Source organism: Myxocyprinus asiaticus, chromosome 4, assembly GCF_019703515.2.
Source record: "Myxocyprinus asiaticus isolate MX2 ecotype Aquarium Trade chromosome 4, UBuf_Myxa_2, whole genome shotgun sequence".
Lineage (NCBI taxonomy): Eukaryota > Metazoa > Chordata > Actinopteri > Cypriniformes > Catostomidae > Myxocyprinus > Myxocyprinus asiaticus.
The window spans coordinates 12,720,826-12,740,207 of NC_059347.1; the positions used below are offsets into that span (position 1 = coordinate 12,720,826).

The window sequence follows — 19,382 nt, forward strand, 5'->3', positions numbered from 1 at the left end:
GTACAAAAGTTTACGCAGAAACTGAAACCTACATGATCAAATCACTTGAGGGCACCGATGGATTCAGAAGAAACTGAATTTTTCATTCTAGCCCTTACGGTTCAGATGCTATTAGCAAAAATTGCAATTCGTTTTTTATAGTGCTAACTTGTGGCCGTTTCTCACCAAATTTGGTTTGCAGCCTAATTTTGGTGACCTGTAGGTGCATGTTAAGTTTCATAACGATCGGCCATTCACAACGCAAGTTATTAGCTGCTGAATTTTGATTGGCTGCTGGCGGCCATGTTTGTTGAGTTGTCAAATCAAATCGTTCACTCAGACATTTGCAGAGTTCCATCTATGAGCGAAATTGGACGAAACTTTGCATGCATCCTCAAATTGTTTGGATATGAATGTATACCAAGTTTTGTTACATTAGGAGTTTGGGTTCAGAAGATATAGGTCAATTAAGGAATTACAAGCCACGCCTAAAGAATTAATTCACTTCTAACATCGAAATTAATTGACAAAACAAAATTCTTTGAACAACTTTGTTAGCACTGTCCCTAGATTATACATGCAAATTTGTGCCAATTGGACAAGTGGTCTAAGAGGAGTTCAATAAAGTAGGTTTTTCAGAAATTTCAAAATGGTGAAAATATTTCTGATTATATTTCTGACTAGAAAATTCACATTTTGTTCGACTTGACCAAAAGAATCGGAGGGAAAAGAATTTTGATTCTAGCCCTCATGGTTCTGGAGGTATGAGCAAAAATGTAAAAGTGCTGCTTATAGCACCACCTAGAGTTGGATGGGGGTGTGTGTGTGTATGCACCCGAGAAGTAGGGGGATTTGGGACCATCTTGCCAAGTTTGGTGTCTCTAGCGCTTACGTTTTTTGCTGCCAAAACGCATTAAGGGCAGAATAACAATAATAAATATAGATGCAAGCAACTATTGTCGGGGGCCAAGCTCATATGGCGAGATGACCAAAGGATCCTGTGGATGCTGTGGACAGCTATTTTGGTGTGACATTTCATCTGCTTTGAGCACAGTTGCAGAAATAGGATTGTCTTAAGTTATAGCGCCCCCTAACATAAAAAATGAACGAAACTCGTTATGTTACCTCAGAGTGTTCTCTTGTCCATGTGTACAAATTTTGTTAAGTTTGAAAACTGCACACAAGACACATTAGTAATTAATTAGTTAATTAGTAATTATAGGCCACACACAAAACATTTTCTTATATCTTTGGAATGATTCGATGCATCAATTCTTTTGAAAACTTTGTCAGGAGGGTCTGTAGATGATATATACCAAGTTTTGTGAGAATCGGGCAAACGGCCTAGGATGAGTTCGAAAAAGTAGGTTTTTCGTATAAATCGAAACTGTAAAAAAAAAAAAACGTTTCTTGCGGAAATGGAAATTCAAGTGACCATATCATTGTGGGATTCAAAGAAGCTACAAATTTGTATTGTAGCCTATACAGTTCCGGAGCTATAAGCAAAAATGCAAATTAGTTAATTATACTGCCACCATTGGCCGATTGTCACAAAATTCGATATGTAACTTCCAATTGACACCCTGCTTGTGTATAGTAATTTCCATCACCCTCTGCCATTCCGAATACGAGTTATAAGGTGCTGAAATTTGATTGGCCGTTGGCAGCCATTTTTGTTAATTTGTCGAATCGATTTTTTAAGAATGTATTATATGTAATTTGTACTTTGTGGCTCAAACGGCTGTAAAGTTATGACAGTTTTTTAGTTGTAGTGCCCCCTAGGGGTGAAATTGTACGAAACTTTGCTGACAAAAGAATTTTGCAGAGATAGGAGTCAAAATGTAAAAGTGTTTATTATAGGGCCACCTAGGGTCAGATGGGTGTGTTTGTGCGCCTGAGTAGTGGGGGGGATTTGGGACCATCCTGCCAAGTTTGGTGTCTCTATGACTTATGGTCTCTGATGCCCAGACAATTTAGGACAGAAAAAAAAAAAAAAAGAAGAAAATCAGTACAATTACAATAGGGTTCCAGCAGCTTTGCTGCTTGGTCCGCTAATAGATATAGCCACAAGCAGCGTAAGTTTTCAAATATATATATATATATTTTTTTTTGAAGCAAAAGTGTTATCCAACACCTATATCACCCATGTGAAAAACTAGCTGCCCCCTTAAACTAAATAGCTGATTGTGCCACCTTTAGCAGCAACAACTGCAACAAAACTGCAAGATAACTGAATATCAGTCTTTCACAATGCTGTGGTGGAATTTTGACCCACTCATCTTTGCAGAAATGCTTTAGTTCAGCCACATCGGAGGGTTTTCGAGCATGAACTGCCCATTTAAAGCCCTGCCACAGCATCTCAATCGGGTTCAAGTCAGGACTTTGACTAGGCCACTTCTTTTGAGCCATTCAGGTGTGGGCTAACTCCTATCAGAGTTCATACAGGCATCAGAGTGAAAATCCAGGACTTTTCAGCACTTTTTCCAGTACCACTTTTTCATTTTCAAGGTCCTGACACAATACATGTTTTTTCTTAATTTACTTTTTATTCATGAAACATTTAGGAATACAGAGCAAGAGTAGAGTACCTGAAACAGATTACAAATCCTTTAAAAACAATCCATTAATAACAATCCATATGAACATGGATGAATTCTTCTAAAATACAAGAGCACTTAAAATGGACTAATATTAATAATCCATAGGAACATGGATAAATTCTTGCAAAATACAAGAGCACTTGAACAGACTACAAATACTTAATAACAATCCATGTGAACATGAGATTAATTCATACACATACTACAAACATTCATGCATTAACATAAATAGCACTAAATGGAAGTGCATGTTTTTTTTTTCAAATGTTTTTAAAATGAACGAAAAACGAGCATGGATTTTACGCATGTGCAGCTATACCATAATGAACGAATCACTCTCTGAGACTACTCGTTTTTTCCAAGTCATATAAAAGATTTGTTCAAAATCTTTAATCATTCATGAATGACCCGTCACTCGGAACGCATTATAAATTAATATCACTTAAACGTGATGTAGTAATTTGACACTGACGGTAGTCCACTACTTGTTGAAAAAGCTGCACAACTTTAAGTTTATAGACGTGTCACACTACTGCTGCACCCACAGTATTAACTTAACTGCTCCGTATTCTTACCTGTTCTCTCCTCGCAAGTGATGGAGGTCCAACGATGTCATGAATTGAAGATGACCCAACTTGAGAAACTGCCGCCAAATGTTTCGGCCCTTCATGTGGCTCTTGAAAGCCCAAAGTCGTTTTTGCATAATTTACGAGCTCTATGTACATTGCTTGTGTCTGGCAAGAGCCAACCATGATAAGTGTCAATGTCCAGCCATGCTGGATTGAATTTACACTGACCAGGCATGATAGTTATCTAAACCATTACTAAGGTTCAAATTAGCCGATTACCAAAAATGAGCACACAAAATCAACTGAATCTGAGTGTGAAAATGTCGCTAAATTTGATAAAATTCATCCACCGCAGTGGTAGCTGTAAAAGGGTGGGGGAGGGGGACTCCACTGTTAACAACTAATTCAAGGCAGAAGGCAGGCTATCTGTACTATCATTCACACAGCCCTTCCAATCACAGGCGGTTTTTTTCCTGCCTGCAGGGAATATTACGAATATCATTATAGAATTTAATGACTTCTTTATAATTTGTACAAACCGCATACACATTTCATTTTTAATTTCAAGCACTTTTCCACAAAACAAACCAATTTTCCAGGTTTTCAAGACCTTACATTTTGAAAAGCTAAAATTCAAGCACTTTAAGGTCCTTGTGCGAACTCTGTCCTAAGCTTTGGATCATTGTCTTGCTTCATAATCCAGTTGTGCTTGAGCTTCAACTCACGGACTGATGACCGGAAGTTCTCCTTTAGGATTTTCTGGTAGAGAGCAGAATTCATGTTTCCCTCAATTATTGCAAGTCACCCTGCCCTGAAGCAGCAAAGCATCCCCACACCATCACACTACCACCACCATGCTTGACCGTAGGTATGATGTTCTTTTTGTTGAATTCTGTGTTTGATTTAAGCCAGATGTAACGGGACCCCTGTCTTTCAAACAGTTCCACTTTCGACTCACAGTACATTCTTCCAAAAGGTCTGAGGATCATCAAGGTGTGTTTTGGCAAAATTCAGACGAGCCTTAATGTTCTTCTGGGTTAGCAGTGGTTTTCGCCTCACCACTCTTCCATGGATGGCATTTTTGGCCAGTGTCTTTCTGATAGTGGAGTCATGAACAGTGACCTTTATTGATGCAAGAGAGGCCTGCCGTTCCTTGGATGTTGTGCTTAGCTTTTTTGTGACTTCCTGGATGAGGCGTCGCTGTGCTCTTGGAGGAATTTTGGAAGGTCAGCCAATTGTGGGAAGGTTCACTACTGTGCCAAGTTTTCTCTATATGGAGATAATGGCTCTCACTGTGGTTCTTTGGAGACCCGGAGACTTTGGAATAGCTTTGTAACCCTTCCCAGACTGATGTATTTCAATCACCTTTTCCCTCATAATTTCAGGAATTTCTTTCGACCTTGGCATAGTGTGCTACTGGGTGGGACCTTTTAGCCAACTTCATGCTGCTGATGTTTTATTTAGGTTTTGATTTGATTGAACAGGGCTGTCAGTAATCAGACCTGGGTGTGTCTAGTCCAGATGAACCCCATTATGAATGCAGTTTCATAGATTTGGGGATTTGGTAACAAAGGGGGCAAATGCTTTTTCACACAGGCCCAGATGGTACTGGATAACTTTTTTGCTTCAAAAAATAGCATTATCATTTAAAAACTGTATTTTGTGTTTACTCAGTTTGCCTTTGTTTTATGTTAGATTTGTTTTTTATTTTTGAAACAACTTAGTATGATATACATAAAAACAGAAGGAATCAGGACGGGGGTAAATACTTTTTCACAGCACTGTACAGCCTAGGACTAGTTCACAAAAGTAGATTTTCCGAAAAATCGCAAATTGCAAAAAAAAAAAAAAAAAAAAGTAGATGGAAATAAAATCGGAGATATACGTTTTGTTCGTTGTGACTTAAGGAATCAGAGGAAAAAATAATTTGATTCAAGCCCTTACAGTTGCGAAGATATGAGCCAAAACGTAAAAGTGCTTATTATAGTGCCTCCTAGTGTAAGATGTGAGTGGTGGGGGATTTGGAACTATCCTGCCAAGTTCTGTCTCTAGGATTTACGGATTTTGCTGCCCATATGCTTTTAGGGCAGAAAAAGAACAATAATAATAATAAGAAGAAGAAGAAAATCAGTACAAATACAATAGGGTTCCAGCATCTTCGGTGCTTGGTCCCCCAATAAATATAGCCACAAGTGGCAATCATCAGTGTCAAAGAGCACATATGGCCAGAACATGACCAAAATAATCAAAATGTATCATGTGGACACAGCTGTTTTGTGTAAAATTTCAAATATTAATTATTTGTTTCATTAAACAGCAATGTCATCACCAAATATTTGTTGGTTTAAGCTTTACATGAATGGAAAACTCACCAGAGGTCTCTTTAAATCATGACTCATGAACATCAGCTGGATTTAGTTCAATAAAGAAATGGATGGATCCACTCAACAACTGACTTTGTTTTTTTTAACAAAAGTGCTGTGTGTGGGGTTGGAACACCCCGTTTCCCACAGAATATTGGAGAGTGAGTCTTTTTTTAAATTTCCACCAGATTGTTGCATCAGAACAAACACAGGATTTTACATAAATGATGATAATTCACAGGTCACCGTCATTGTTATCGTGTCTCCTCTATTAGACCCAGTTGACCCGTAGCAGCTGTTGTTCGTTAACTTTTTTATGAAGAAATTACATAAACTCTAATTGTAAACTACTTTTCATTTCCAAAGTGCTGTTACTTTGACAGATATGAGGTCAAGCATGATCTAACAATGATTTTATCTGATCAAGACCACCATATATGATATAACAGATACCGTCTCCACCACCGTAGCGCATGGACTATTGTTTGTGAAAGAATAAGTGAATAAAAATAGTCATACTGCTAAAATGATGTCTTTGAACAGTATTATTTACTGCATTCAAAATAAATACAATCGAAAACAGCTGTTATTAAGTTTTGATATGGAATATGATCATATTGAAGAATACTATTATTTATTGTATGTGGGTGATTAATTTAAGCAGTAAAGACACATATTGCATGATATTTCAGAAAAGAACCCACATCATTTCTACATTGTAAACCATAGATAAACAATTTATAATAACTTTTATTAACATTTGAAGACATTATTACATTCTATAAAGCTTAAAAGATTATTAAAACTGCAGCGCTGCCTATTTCCACCATTGAAATCTGCTGCTCGAAAGAACCCGGAAGCATAGTTTCCTGCAGTGTGACGTCAGAGTAATTTAATTTGTAGAACAGCTTAATTTTGGTGACCTGCACGTGCATGTTAAGTTTCATAATGATCACCCATGCACAACACAAGTTATTAGCTGCTGAATTTTGATTGTCTGCTGGCAGCAGCCAATAAAAATTCAGCAGTTAAGTTGTCAAATCGTTCTTGTAACAATATGTTAGCATGTGACCCAAAGATGCGTGCCAAATTCCAACTTGTTCACACAAATGGTTGCGGAGTTATAACAGAATTTTAGATGTAGCGCCCCCAATGGATGAAATTGGACAAAACTGTGCATGCATCCTCAAAATGTTTTGTATAGTTTGGACCTTGCCTTCAAAAGATATAGGCCATTGAGTAAATCAGGGTCACGCCCAAAGAATTAATTAGCTTGTATCTTTGGAAATTTGGAAAGAAATTTTTTTGGCAGGATGGTCCCTAGATGACAAATTAACTAAATGGCATCGGACTAACAGCCTAGGAGGAGTTCGAAATAGTAGTATTTTCAGAAAATTCAAAATGGCAGAAATTTTTTCAGGGCGGGATATAAGTTTTGTTCGTCTTGATTCAAGGAATTCAGAAGAAACGTAATTTTTATTGTAGTCCTTACGGTTCAGAAGTTGTTACCAAAAATACAAATTAGCTCATTATAGCGCCACCTCGGGCCGATTCTCACCAAATTTGGTATACAGCCTAATTTTGACAACCTGTAAGTGCACTGTAAATTTCATAATGATCGTCCATTCACAATGCAAGTTATTAGCTGCTGAATTTTGATTGGCTGCTGGCAGCCATTTCTAAGTTGTCAAATTGTTCTTGTAACGACATGTTAGCACGTGACCTAAAGAAGATGCATGCCAAATTTCAACTTCTTCAATCAAACAGTTGCAGTTATAAGGATTTTTTAGCTGTAGCGGCCCCCTTGTGTCGAAATCAAAGAATTAACTAACTTATATGTTCAAAACGATTTGACAAATAAAAAATTCAAAACATTTTTTTGTCAGGTCGGTCACTAGATGATACGTGCAACATTTTGAGCAAATCGGACAAACGGCCTAGGAGTTCGAAAAAGTTGGTTTTTCAAATAATTCTAAATGATAGAATATTTGAAGGAATTTTATTCTAGCACTTACGGTTCGGAAGTTATTAGCAAAAATACAAATTAGTTAATTATAGCGCCACCTTGTGGCCGATTCTCACCAAATTTGGTATACAGCCTAAGTCTGACAACCTGAAAGTGCACTGTAAATTTCATAACAATCGGCCATTCACATTTACGAAAAATCGCAAATTGTTAAAATGTTTTCTAGATGGAAATAGAACAGATATAGAGATTTAGTTCATCTTGACTCAAGGAACCAGAGGAAAAAATAATTTTGGTTCAAGCCCTTACGGTTGCAAAGTTATGAGCCAAAACGTAAAGTGCTTATTATAGCGCTACCTAGTGTCAGACGGGGGCCTGAGTATTGGGGGGGATTTGGGACCATGCTCAAGGACTAACGGTTTTGGCTGCCCATACACTTTTAGGGCAGAAAAAGAATAATAAGAAAATCAGTACAAATACTATAGGGTTCCAGCACCTTCAGTGCTTGGACCCCTAATAAACATATGGGCTAATTAATACTGTATGAGCAGTAATTCATCAACAGCAGAACATTAGTGATTTGTCATTTGTCATTTTTATAAAAAAGTGATGGTGACATAGTCTTGGCTCCATTACAATGCTCTATATGTAAATATTCACAATGTTAAGCCTTTTTGTAGCCTATATATTCAGCAGATGAAAGAATATGGCCACAGACAAACATTGAAGAATTACAAAAATGTATATCTGCAACTATCGGCACCGATTTTTTGCCAATAAGCAACTATCGGCACGGAACAATCGGTAAAACCAATACATCGCTTCATGTGTTTTTATTGAATGGTTTTTATGGGAACAAAACATCAAAGAAACAAAAACCAACACCAGCTTCACACTTAAAATTTCAAAGACGGCATGTGTACTCATCACCTCCGTAGAGGTCTCTGCGAAATACCGGGGAAAACAATATATTGGTCGACCTCTAAATATTACATGAATAAATGCCAGCAAAGGTCTTGGGAAATACTGTGTTACTATTTAATGATCTTTAAGGGAACAATACATTAAAGAATCAAAAGCAAAACCAGCTTCACCCTTAAAATTTCAAAAAGATGGCATTTGTACTCACCACTTCTGTAGAGGTCTCTGCATGCTCTGAGGTGACGTGCTCCTGTAGAGATGTTTCTGTGTAGCCCATTTTACCACAGTAAGGACAAGTAAATGACTGAGGCTGCTCTACTGAGAACGCCTCTCCCCCATAATACAAGTCTGCAGAGAGTTTAGATCAAACCAGTCACCTTTATTGCACCATCAAGACATCCTTACTATTTGCTGATGAAAAGACTGCTCTACTTACCAAAGTCTACCCTGGTTAGTATGCACTGCATTGGGTGCTCCGTGGTATGTCTAGTTGTTGTTGCTCCACTTTCGTAGCAAGATGCACAAAGGTCGTAGTCGTAACAAATTAAACACTTGTATCGGCGCCCTCTGAAGTTCCCTTTTAAACACGCATCACAGCTCACACCTGCAAGAGAACAGAAGACATTTAAACACAACCAAACAAAAGTAGATTCTCTGAGGACCCGTATGGCATTTATCACAGGCCGGACAATTTACATCACCTGGTTAGTTCTGATCTATTATAATAATGCAACATCAACACTTCACATGACTTGCAACTGATACGGAGGCAAAGAACACATTCAAAGCAGCTCTGCTTTGTTACAGATTACAAAGGCTATACGCCGATCAGCCACAAAATTAAAACCATCTGCCTAATATTATGTAAGTCCCCCTCGTGCTGCCAAAACAGCACCAACCCACATCTCAGAACAGCACTCTGAGATACTATTCTTCTCACCACAATTGTACAGAGTGGTTATCTGAGTTACCGTAGACTTGTCAGTTTGAACCAGTCTGGCCATTCTCTGTTGACCTCTCTCATCAACAAGATGTTTCCATCCATAGAACTGCCGCTCACTGGATGTTTTTTGTTTTTGGCACCATTCGGAGTAAATTCTAGAGACTGTTGTGTGTGAAAATCCCAGGAGATCAGCAGCTACAGAAATACTCAAACCAGCCCATCTGGCACCAACAATCATGCCACAGTCCAAAACACTGAGATCACATTTTTTTCACCATTCTGATGGTTGATGTGAACATTAACTGAAGCTCCTGACCCATATCTGCCTGATTTTATGCACTGCAGCCACACGATTGGCTGATTAGATAATTGCATGGATGATTGTTGGTGCCAGATGGAATTAAACAAAGGTGTGTAACAGTAATGCACAAAAAAAGTGCAATACACAGAAAGTTGCCAAGTGCGTAAAGTTAAATTTAAATCAAATTTATTTAAATAACACTGATGTTCAGAAATAATAGTATAAAATAAAAAACTACAAAATACCTAAAAGCCAATTAAGGTATTATTTTTATCAAGTCCATCTAGAAAGTTGTCTAGAAATCAATATCTAGAAATAATCATGTTTATTTATAAAGTATTTTTAGTATATCAATCAATTTGTATGTATAACCATAAACACCTGCAGATAGAGTCCAGATATCTGAGAAATTTCAGTGTAGTTGAAAACGCAAGAAGCAAAAAGCTCCATTTAAAATAATGACGTAAGTCAGTGCTGCGAGCACTCGGCACCATCTAGCGGTACATGCTGAGCAGAGCAGCAAAATGAAATAATATCGCCATTTATCAAAACGATCGCTTCGCTTCCTAAATGTTGGCTATAAATGCAGTACATTTGAAACATGTCACAGAACAAAGCAATAATTAGCACTCTATCTGAATCATCATGGTAAAAGATGTGGATGATTCTCCCATTTATAGTCTATCCATTATATGATTGATATGAAGCGCCCATAACTGTCAGGTATGTTCTAACACTTTATTATAAATACATACATTTCTGTTGACATCTCTGTTGACAAAATGTAGCTTAGTGCTTCATGACTTACACAACTTACACAGAACATAGTTATTGTTTGATTAAGCTGGTGTAAGCATGCATGATGGACAAAGTCTACCTACAATCACACTGTACAATCATACTGGAAATATTACTGGCTTTTATATCAGTCTCCGTGTTGTTAACCTATGTTACACTGGAGCGCGCAGCCACGCATATTTCCACACGTTCAGCTTACCAGATTGAAGGCAGCATCAAGTCAAGTGCTGTGAACATTTGTTTTTCTCTTTTATATTCAGCCATTGGTGGATTGACAGTGTATCTAATTACAGAGTCTACTAATATTTTATGCAAAACCTCGAAGAAAAAAAAAAAAAAACACAATTGTGTCAAAACGTAAATTCGAATTAATCAAATTATAGGTAAAATTTGAGAAAGTAGCCCGCTGTGAGAATGTTATAAGTTTTCAGATGTTTTAATACAATTTATTTAATCCCCCCCAAATGACAAGGAGAACATGAATAACCCATCTATAATGATTCTAAAGTCATTTTATGATATTACTCCACAGACAAAAATCCTAGGGGAAACACTGATGGATGTCCATAAAGATTCTCCATAAAGCACGAAAGAAGGTTTTCATGTAGCCTAATGATAAACACACTGGAATTAAGGTACGCTATAGGACTGGGCGATATGGCAAAAACAACTTATGGACGATTCACGAATCGATTTTTTTCAACTTTTAAATGTACTCTAACATGATTCAAATTGTACGTTCTTTATTAGATTGCAAGGCAACCTGGTTAGAGAAATCAAAGTTCTTTTCATTACAGGAAACAAAGGTGTGCAAGAAAAATTTACTAAAAAGTGCACCACAGGGGGTTGTCAACAGAGTGTAAATGTAAAATAAAATCTAATAAACCCAGATGTTCAAAAATAATAGAATAAAATAAGAAAAATGCTAAATACTTCTAAGCCAGTTTAGGTATTCATTTTATCTAAACCAAGTCTATCTATAAAGTTATCTAGAAATCAATATCAATATCATCAACATGCGCATGCCGAGGCAGTTATGGTCTTAAGTAGGGATGCACCGATCCGATACTGAAGCTTTTAGACGGATGGCGTATCGGTCCGACGAGCCCGATCCAAATCCGATACTGTGTTAGTCATGTTCGTTACTGTCAAGCTCAAAAAAATGACATAGAACCATAAAAACACAAAGTAGTTCATATGACTCGTGCATTTTATTCAAAGCCACTTAAGACGTGCAATAGCTCTGTGAATCACAAAAGGCTGTGTTTAATAAGTAAATATATAAAATGCACGTCAGTGAATGGCGCTGCTCTGTTTACACACACACTCGCGGCTGTTTTCAGCCTTCACGCGGTGCGCAATATTTGAGCACTACTCACGAACAACATCTCAGATGTAGATGCTCAATAGTTCGGTTCACTTATAATATGCATTTAGAATGGCACTGGAGGTGCTTTATTACCAGAATTTGAATAAGAAGCTAATTAAACTACTGTGAACTTGTCTACAAACAGACAGAGAGTTCAGAATGTCAAAATAAAAGCGTGAGGGTTTAAAAGGTTAAAGGTGCACAATTGAGATATATTACTATTATAATATTATATTATATATAATCGAATCGGGATTGGTATCGGCTGATACTGAGATTTCCGATATCGGAAGAGAAAAAGTGGTATCGGTGCATCGCTAGTCTTAAGCCGGTGTATGCATGCTTGATGGACAAAGTCGAGCTACAATTACACTGTGTACAATCGTACTGAGAATATTACCGCTGTCTTTTATATCAGCCAGAAGCAGGCAATAGATTGGTGCTCTCGCTGGATCCGTACGAGCGTGTGAGAACAACTTCAAAGTATAAGCGCTTCACATGTGCTATAAGTGTCATATTCACTGCACACTGCATGTACAATAAGTTTGATTTGGTCTTTTGTGAAAACGTGATTACTGAACTACTGTGTGCAATGTTGTTATTTGCTTCTTCCTAATATATTACAAATGTCTTTATGTGCAATCAATTACTAAAATGAGAAAACTAATCAGAAATCTGAGGAAAACTGATTCACTTCCTGAAATTTCACGCGACAGGTGCACCGAGTTGTTCCTGGCAGGCTGCTCAGCCTTAAAGGCTCTGATTAGGGTGGGGGCTGGGTTAGGGCATCTGCTGCCTACAAGGAACAAGCCCAGGCACTTTTGTACAATAGGCGAAACTTCTCACTGGCCAAGTGTAATAGCACAAAGATAATGTGTAAAAAACTTGTCTATGCTGAAGTGGACATGTTTCCCTAGAGAATCAAAACAGCACCATGGCTACAGGTGAGTCTGAGGGCATTTCTTGATTCACTAACTTGCTTGCTTCCCATTATAAAACGTTGCAAGTTCAAATGTCACTAAATGTGGGCCTGTAACAACGGTGCCATTACTAGTGGTGGGTAAAAATATAGTTTTTCTGATTAATCGCATTCTTCATTTGAACGATCTCGATCTCGATTCTTAAATCCCAAGATTGATCTTTCACTCAATGCGCAACCCTCTACTACAATGAGAGGAAATCACTCACATTTGCAACCTAATTTCACGCTATGCAACTAAAGTGAATATATTTGGGCAAGCGGCTGGTAACTGTTTACATTTCACTCACCAGTAATTGTGTAGTTTAGTCGAGAAATGTTCAGCAGCGAGATCCTTTCACAGCGTGTTGAGAGTAAAAGTTGTTCCGTGTAATGTTTGTCCAAGACGAGATCCACGCAACCCATTTGTCATTGAATACTGTCTCTTTTAATACCCTTTCTGTTCTCTACAGTCAGTTGTTGATTAAAAACAACTACAAAAAAAACATTTAATTCTAATCATGCATCGCACAGATGAGGTAAAACCATTCGAGTCCTCTCTAGTTAACATGCACACATTTAAAGGCGCTGTGTTTACAGAAATGCCGTTTTTCGTTAAAGAGATGGTACCGTTTTAGCACGTGTTCAACAAACCAATGTAAATACTTGTTGAATTGTATAATATGTACTATTTACAGTAAATATGTAACAAATGTGGCTAGATGTGGGTGTGGTGAGCAACATGACAAAGTTGAGAAAAGTACAACTTTATGCAAATGAGGAGCGACTTTTGAGAACAACCAATAGGAGTGAACGGTGTCAGTAGAGCTCACGTTTCTGTGAGTGATTTCACTGTTCTATATGATTCGTCTGTAACCACATACTGTACAAGGATATATGACTGCAAAAGAAAATGTCGGCAGTATTAGCGAGTTTGATTCGTACATTCGTTCATTATATCAATGTTATGATGCATTAAGCACTGCTGCAGTTCATATAAAAACACTCTACCCTGCAGAATGTGCATTTTTAGGGACAAGAAAACTGATGCTTTGTCAAATTAGAATATAATCTTAGTTTTACAAGCAAAATATCTCACCTGTGATCAGATTTACAGTAAGAGATATGGTCAATATCAGTCCACCAATAACATTAGAGCGACAGCTGTAGGAACGCCCACTTGCGACTTCACAGTACAGGGACTAGCGACATCAAGCGATAAACTCGCTGCATTTGTGTACAGGGCTTAAATAACCCAAGAAGACACCAGCCAAGAGAGGCTAGTTTGAGCAATTTTCAACTTGTCTAATCGTATTCGAAACGTAAGTTCACCATTTAAGAAACATTATATCAGTTCTATGACTAAGCAATAAGCATCGATTGATGAAATACAGGTTTTCCTCATCTTGATTCAATGTGACTATGCTTGAGCTTGCATTACAGAACAAACCTGGAGTTGAACAGCTGCCAAACTACCTTCACAAATCAACATATTACATTAATTAGTACCGGAGGTGTCACATATCACCAGGATCCACCCATTTCCAGCTACTCTCATGCACCATGTGCTGTATGCTGAGAAACGAGGAACTAGATTCATGTGCCTTCATTCGCAGGCAGGTGACACCTCACCGTCATCGCATGCTTTTTATGGTTGTGTCTCGAAAACCTCAGGAGACGCCTACCTAGAAAGTGCTTTTGGTACTCTTGGGCACATATGATGCAAAAAAGATGTTGTCTAGCTGGCATTTAAAACGTTTTTGAGAGACAAAGCAAGCGCCAAGCATGTCAATGGTATTACATCTCAAATTAGAACAACCTCTGTCCTACATAACCTACATAAAATATTACAAATTCCTAAAAGAAACAGAAAATCATTACAGGGATAAGTTACCTAAAAATTAAAATTTTCTCATCATTTACTCACCCTCATGCCATTCCAGATGTGTATGACTTTCTTTCTTCAGAACACAAAGATTTTTAAAAGAATATCTCAGCTCTGTAGGTTCATACAATGCAAGTGAATGGTGACCAGAACTTTGAAGCTCCAAAAATTACATAAAGGAATCATAAAAGTAACCCATAAGACTCCAGAGGGTTCATCGGTCTTCTGAAGCGATCCAGTTGGTTTTGGGTGAGAACAGACCAAAAGGTTACCGATCCTCCACCTGGTCATCTAATGGTTAGACGGACCTGGAGAGGCCTTCAAGCCACAGTGTCTCGCACTCACTGTGAAATTTGGTGGAGGATCAGTGATGATCTGGGGGTGCTTCAGTAAGGCTGGAATCTGGGCAGATTCATCTTTGTGAAGGACGCATGAGTCAAGTCACGTACAAGGTTATCCTGGAAGAAAACTTGCTTCCTTCTGCTCTGACAATGTTCCCCAATTCTGAGGATTGGTTTTTCCAGCAGGACAATACTCCATGCCACACAGCCAGGTCAATCAAGGTGTGGATGGAGGACCACTGGATCCAGACCCTGTCATGGTCAGTCCAATCTCCAGACCTGAACACCATTGAAAACCTCTGGAATGTGACCAAGAGGAAGACGGATGGCCACAAGCCATCAAACAAAGCCAAGCTGCTTGAATTTTTGCTCCAGGAGTGGCATAAAGTCACCCAACAGCAATGTGAAAGACTGGTAGAGAGCATGCCAAGACGCATGAAAGCTGTGATTGAAAATCAGGGTTATTCCACCAAATATTGATTTCTGAACTCTTCCTAAGATAAAACATTAGCATTATGTTGTTTAAATTTTAATATGAACTTGTTTTGTTGCTGTACATTGTGGCGAAGATATCAAGTGTCAACCGATAGAGATGTTGCTATATCGTGTATATCGTGATACTTAAATATACATTTATACATCCGTGGGCTTATCTATCAGTGGGCAAGACTTCACGTGAGTCTGAGAGAGATGACGAAACATGGACAAGTTTTTTCCAGGATTGAACAATTTTCTCTGCCCGCCCAAGCAAATTTAATGACCTTCATCACACATTTGCCGATTTAAAAGTGCTAAATATTCTTCTCATCTGACACGTGAATGTTTCACGTAACTGTGGTGCGTGCTGTCTCTGGAGCTCCGAAGTGCGGGCGAATCAAGCTGGCTTTTGACATTTCTGCTCCAGAGACAGATTGTTAAAACCAATTAGATCCATATAGGACTCCAGTGATTAAATCCATGTCTTCTGAAGAAATATGATAATTGTGGGTGAGAAACAGATCAATATTTAAGCCAGTTTTTACCATCAATCTCCATTTTCACATTCTTCCTCTTGTGTTTTTGTTTCTGGACAGGGAGAATTTATAGTAAAAAAAAAAGACAACTATTGATCTGTTTCTCACCCACAAATATCATATTGCTTCAGAAGACATGGATTTAACCACTGGAGTCTTATGGATTACTTTTATGTGCTTTTTGGAGCTTCAAAGTTTTGATCACCATTCACTTGCATTGTATGGACTACAGAGCTGAATTATTCTTCTAAAAATCTTCATTTGAGTTCAGCAGATGAAAGAAAGTCATACACATCTGAGATGGCATGAGGAGAGAATTTTCATTTTTGGGTGAACTATCCCTTTAAAGTAACATGTATATACCATGGCAGACATAAAAAAACATGGTATTACCATCTGATACCATCACTGTCTGCCACATTACATAGGGGAAAAGTGAAAGGGAACCCCACACAAGACATGCCATGCTGTTTTCCCATAGACTGGACAAACAAGACAAATCTACCCCTTACAAAAAAATACTGTGGTGGTACCAGATGACAATGCCATGGTACTTAACGTTATATGCTGAAGTACTGAATGTTTACCTTCACACTTCCATAAAACATGCACAAAAAAACATTAGTATTAGCATTGTATTTTTGTTAGTTTCCTTTGCTAAGAGAATATATTTTGATAAGAGATCCCAATCTGAAATGCCAGTGGCAATATTACTAGGTTTAGAAGTTATTATTATTAGTTCATTAACCCCAAAAATTGAGCAATCACGGCTATCGCTTCACTGACACCCGCTAATGCTAAATCGAGACGTGCAAGTCATTCACTTGTGCCGGCCTGAAACATGACATGACTCAAGACGGCTCAACACACACTCGCACATATACAAACACACAACATGCGCTCCGGAGCGGCCACAGTGTCTCTATAACCGGTAACCGGACTGAGTTCCGGCCTATAACCGTCATACTAGCAGGGCAGGGTTACTCTAACCAGAGAGACTGTGAAATAAGTGCCTTAAAGCAGGCCCAGCCGAAGCCCTGGCCTCTCCACGGTCTACCTGCGGGAACACAGTCGCACTCAGTCCCGCAGCAGGCCAGCGACCCGCGCGTCCTCCGCATGGCCTAGCACACAGGCCCGGCTCAAAACCACACCGGGCGGCTCCGAGAAAACGCCCTGGGCGCTCTCCGCACCTTATAAGTTCATAAACGCTGCTACATTCATGGCGGCCGCCATGAGGAGTTTTCCCCGAAGCAACTGAATTGAAAACATGGCAACCCGCGGGTCAGCACTGGCCTAACGTTCAAGCCCAACGACGCGGCGCTCGGCTGTTTTTTCGCACGTACCTTCATGTCGGGACATCCTACAGACAATGACACAGCCCCCTCCTCGGGCTCCCTGACGCCTGTGAGTGGGAAAGATGCCGCTAAAAATGAAATAGAAGTGGGACGCGGTCTTTCTTTCCCTGTTTTCTGTCTTGAAGATGGATCCGGGGCACACTTCTCTACGCTTCCCCCTCCCCGTCTGTCATTAAGCGCCTGTGTGTGTGACGGAGCAAGTGCGGTCGCGGTCTGCCGCCAGGAGGCGAGCCGGCTCATCTGCTTCTTCTTCTGTGGTGTTTGAAGGGCGGTAACAAAGTCAGTTTCAAGGCAAGTCAATCCACTCATCTTTGGAACGATCCGCGGCAGCTTGTTTCTATGAATACAAGAGGCATTACAGGATTTGTTCAGCAAAAAATGAAAATTCTCTCATCATTTACTCACCCTCATGCCATCCCAGATGTGTATGACTTTCTTTCTTCTGCTGAACTCAAATGAAATTTTTTCAGAAGAATATTTCAGCTCTGTAGGTCCATACAATGCAAGTGAATGGTGATCAGACCTTTGAAGCTCCAAAAAGCACAAGAAGTACTCCATAAGACTCCAATGTTTAAATTAATATCTTCAGAAGCAATCTAAGAGGTGTGAGTGAGAAACAGATCAATATATAAGTCCTTTTTTTTACCCTACATCTCCATTATAATGTTCACTTTCAGATGTAAAAGTGAAAGTGGAGATTTAGAGTAAAAAAAGGAAAATTGTTATCTGTTTCTCACCCACACTTATTGCTTCTGAACACATGGATTAAACCACTGGAGTCATATGGATTACTTCTATGTTTCCTTTATGTGATTTTTGGAGCTTCAAATGTCTGATCACCATTCACTTGCATTGTATGGACCTACAGAGCTGAAATATTCTTCTAAAAATCTTTGTTTGTGTTCTGCTGCAGAAAAAAAAAAAAAAAACATACACATCTGGGATGGCATGAGGGTGAGTAAATGATGAGAGAATTTTCATTTTTGGCTGAACTATCCCTTTAATGTAGGCTACAACTCCTATCTACTTGAATGGAGAAATATTGAAATCTCCACAAAAAATAAAAATAAAAAAATATTTCAAATCAGCAGTTAAATCTGACAACAGTTCTATTATAAATTGTGCTTATTTAGCTCAGATTACACAAAACAAATGCTATTTTTCAGGCTGGTCCAGCTAATGCACATGCACATTCTTGAGTTGACTGACATGCTGATTTCAAGTGCACCTGGGAAGCTCGACCTCCTGTCAGGCTTTCGTTACTATGACATCAAGCATTCATGTGGGAAACAAAATACGGAAAAGCCAAACTTAAACAGTTACGCAATGAACAGCTGCAAAAGCTCTTTTTCTGTTGTACCGGTGAATAAACAGAACATTTTCTGAATAAACCTGCATCACTTATAAACGACATAAATGAGTTATTAATGCATGGCATCTATCATATTATTAATTAATTTGCTTCAAACAAACCACAGAGGGTGAGTCATTAGTTGAATGTCATATATAACAAATTAATATTATTGAAATAAATTACTGAAGCTGAAATAATATAGCAAAATCATCGCTTCCCATCATCTTTCATGTCGACACACCCCTTCCAACTCGGAAACTCATGTATCATCTGGAATTCTGAGTTTCACACTCATTAATATGACTTCACAGGGTCATCTATGTGTTCAGAACGATATTTCCAGCTCCACTTGTAGGGCACAACAGGTGATGTCTGTATCTAAAAGGTGATTTGCTCTTTTACCTTTACTGTGGAACTTCCTTTACTACATCCGCCATATTGGGCGTGCCAATTTCTCCCATTCGTTTTAATACAAGTGGTCCGTCTTGAGCTAAACACTCTTTGGCATTACACGTGTGAATGCGCTCTTGTGGTGTTCACATCGCTAACTACTGTATATTATATGATTAAAAGTATTTAGACACTTAAACCACTTAATTCAGAAAAATGCATGATTTTATTTTTTGTTTTGTTTTTTGTTTTTTGCATTAGATATCAAATTATCAAA

The 19,382-nt window shown here is 38.5% G+C and overlaps 1 protein-coding gene across 3 annotated transcripts in view; it reads right to left on the reverse strand.

Moving 5' to 3' along the window:
- Window positions 1–17,573, reverse strand: part of kcmf1 (potassium channel modulatory factor 1) — a 34,613-nt gene extending 17,040 nt beyond the window's left edge. For all 3 annotated transcript variants that reach the window (XR_007897018.1, XR_007897019.1, XM_051696170.1), the window contains exons 1-3: window positions 17,350–17,573; window positions 8,835–9,002; window positions 8,607–8,746 (exon numbers count right to left, since the gene is read on the reverse strand). Coding sequence is in view for 1 of the 3 variants with exons in the window: in XM_051696170.1 (XP_051552130.1) it covers window positions 8,607–8,746; window positions 8,835–9,002; window positions 17,350–17,365 (324 nt within the window). In the remaining 2 variants the exon portion in view is untranslated. The remainder of the gene's footprint in view (window positions 1–8,606; window positions 8,747–8,834; window positions 9,003–17,349) is intronic.
- Between the last annotated feature and the right edge of the window lie 1,809 nt (window positions 17,574–19,382).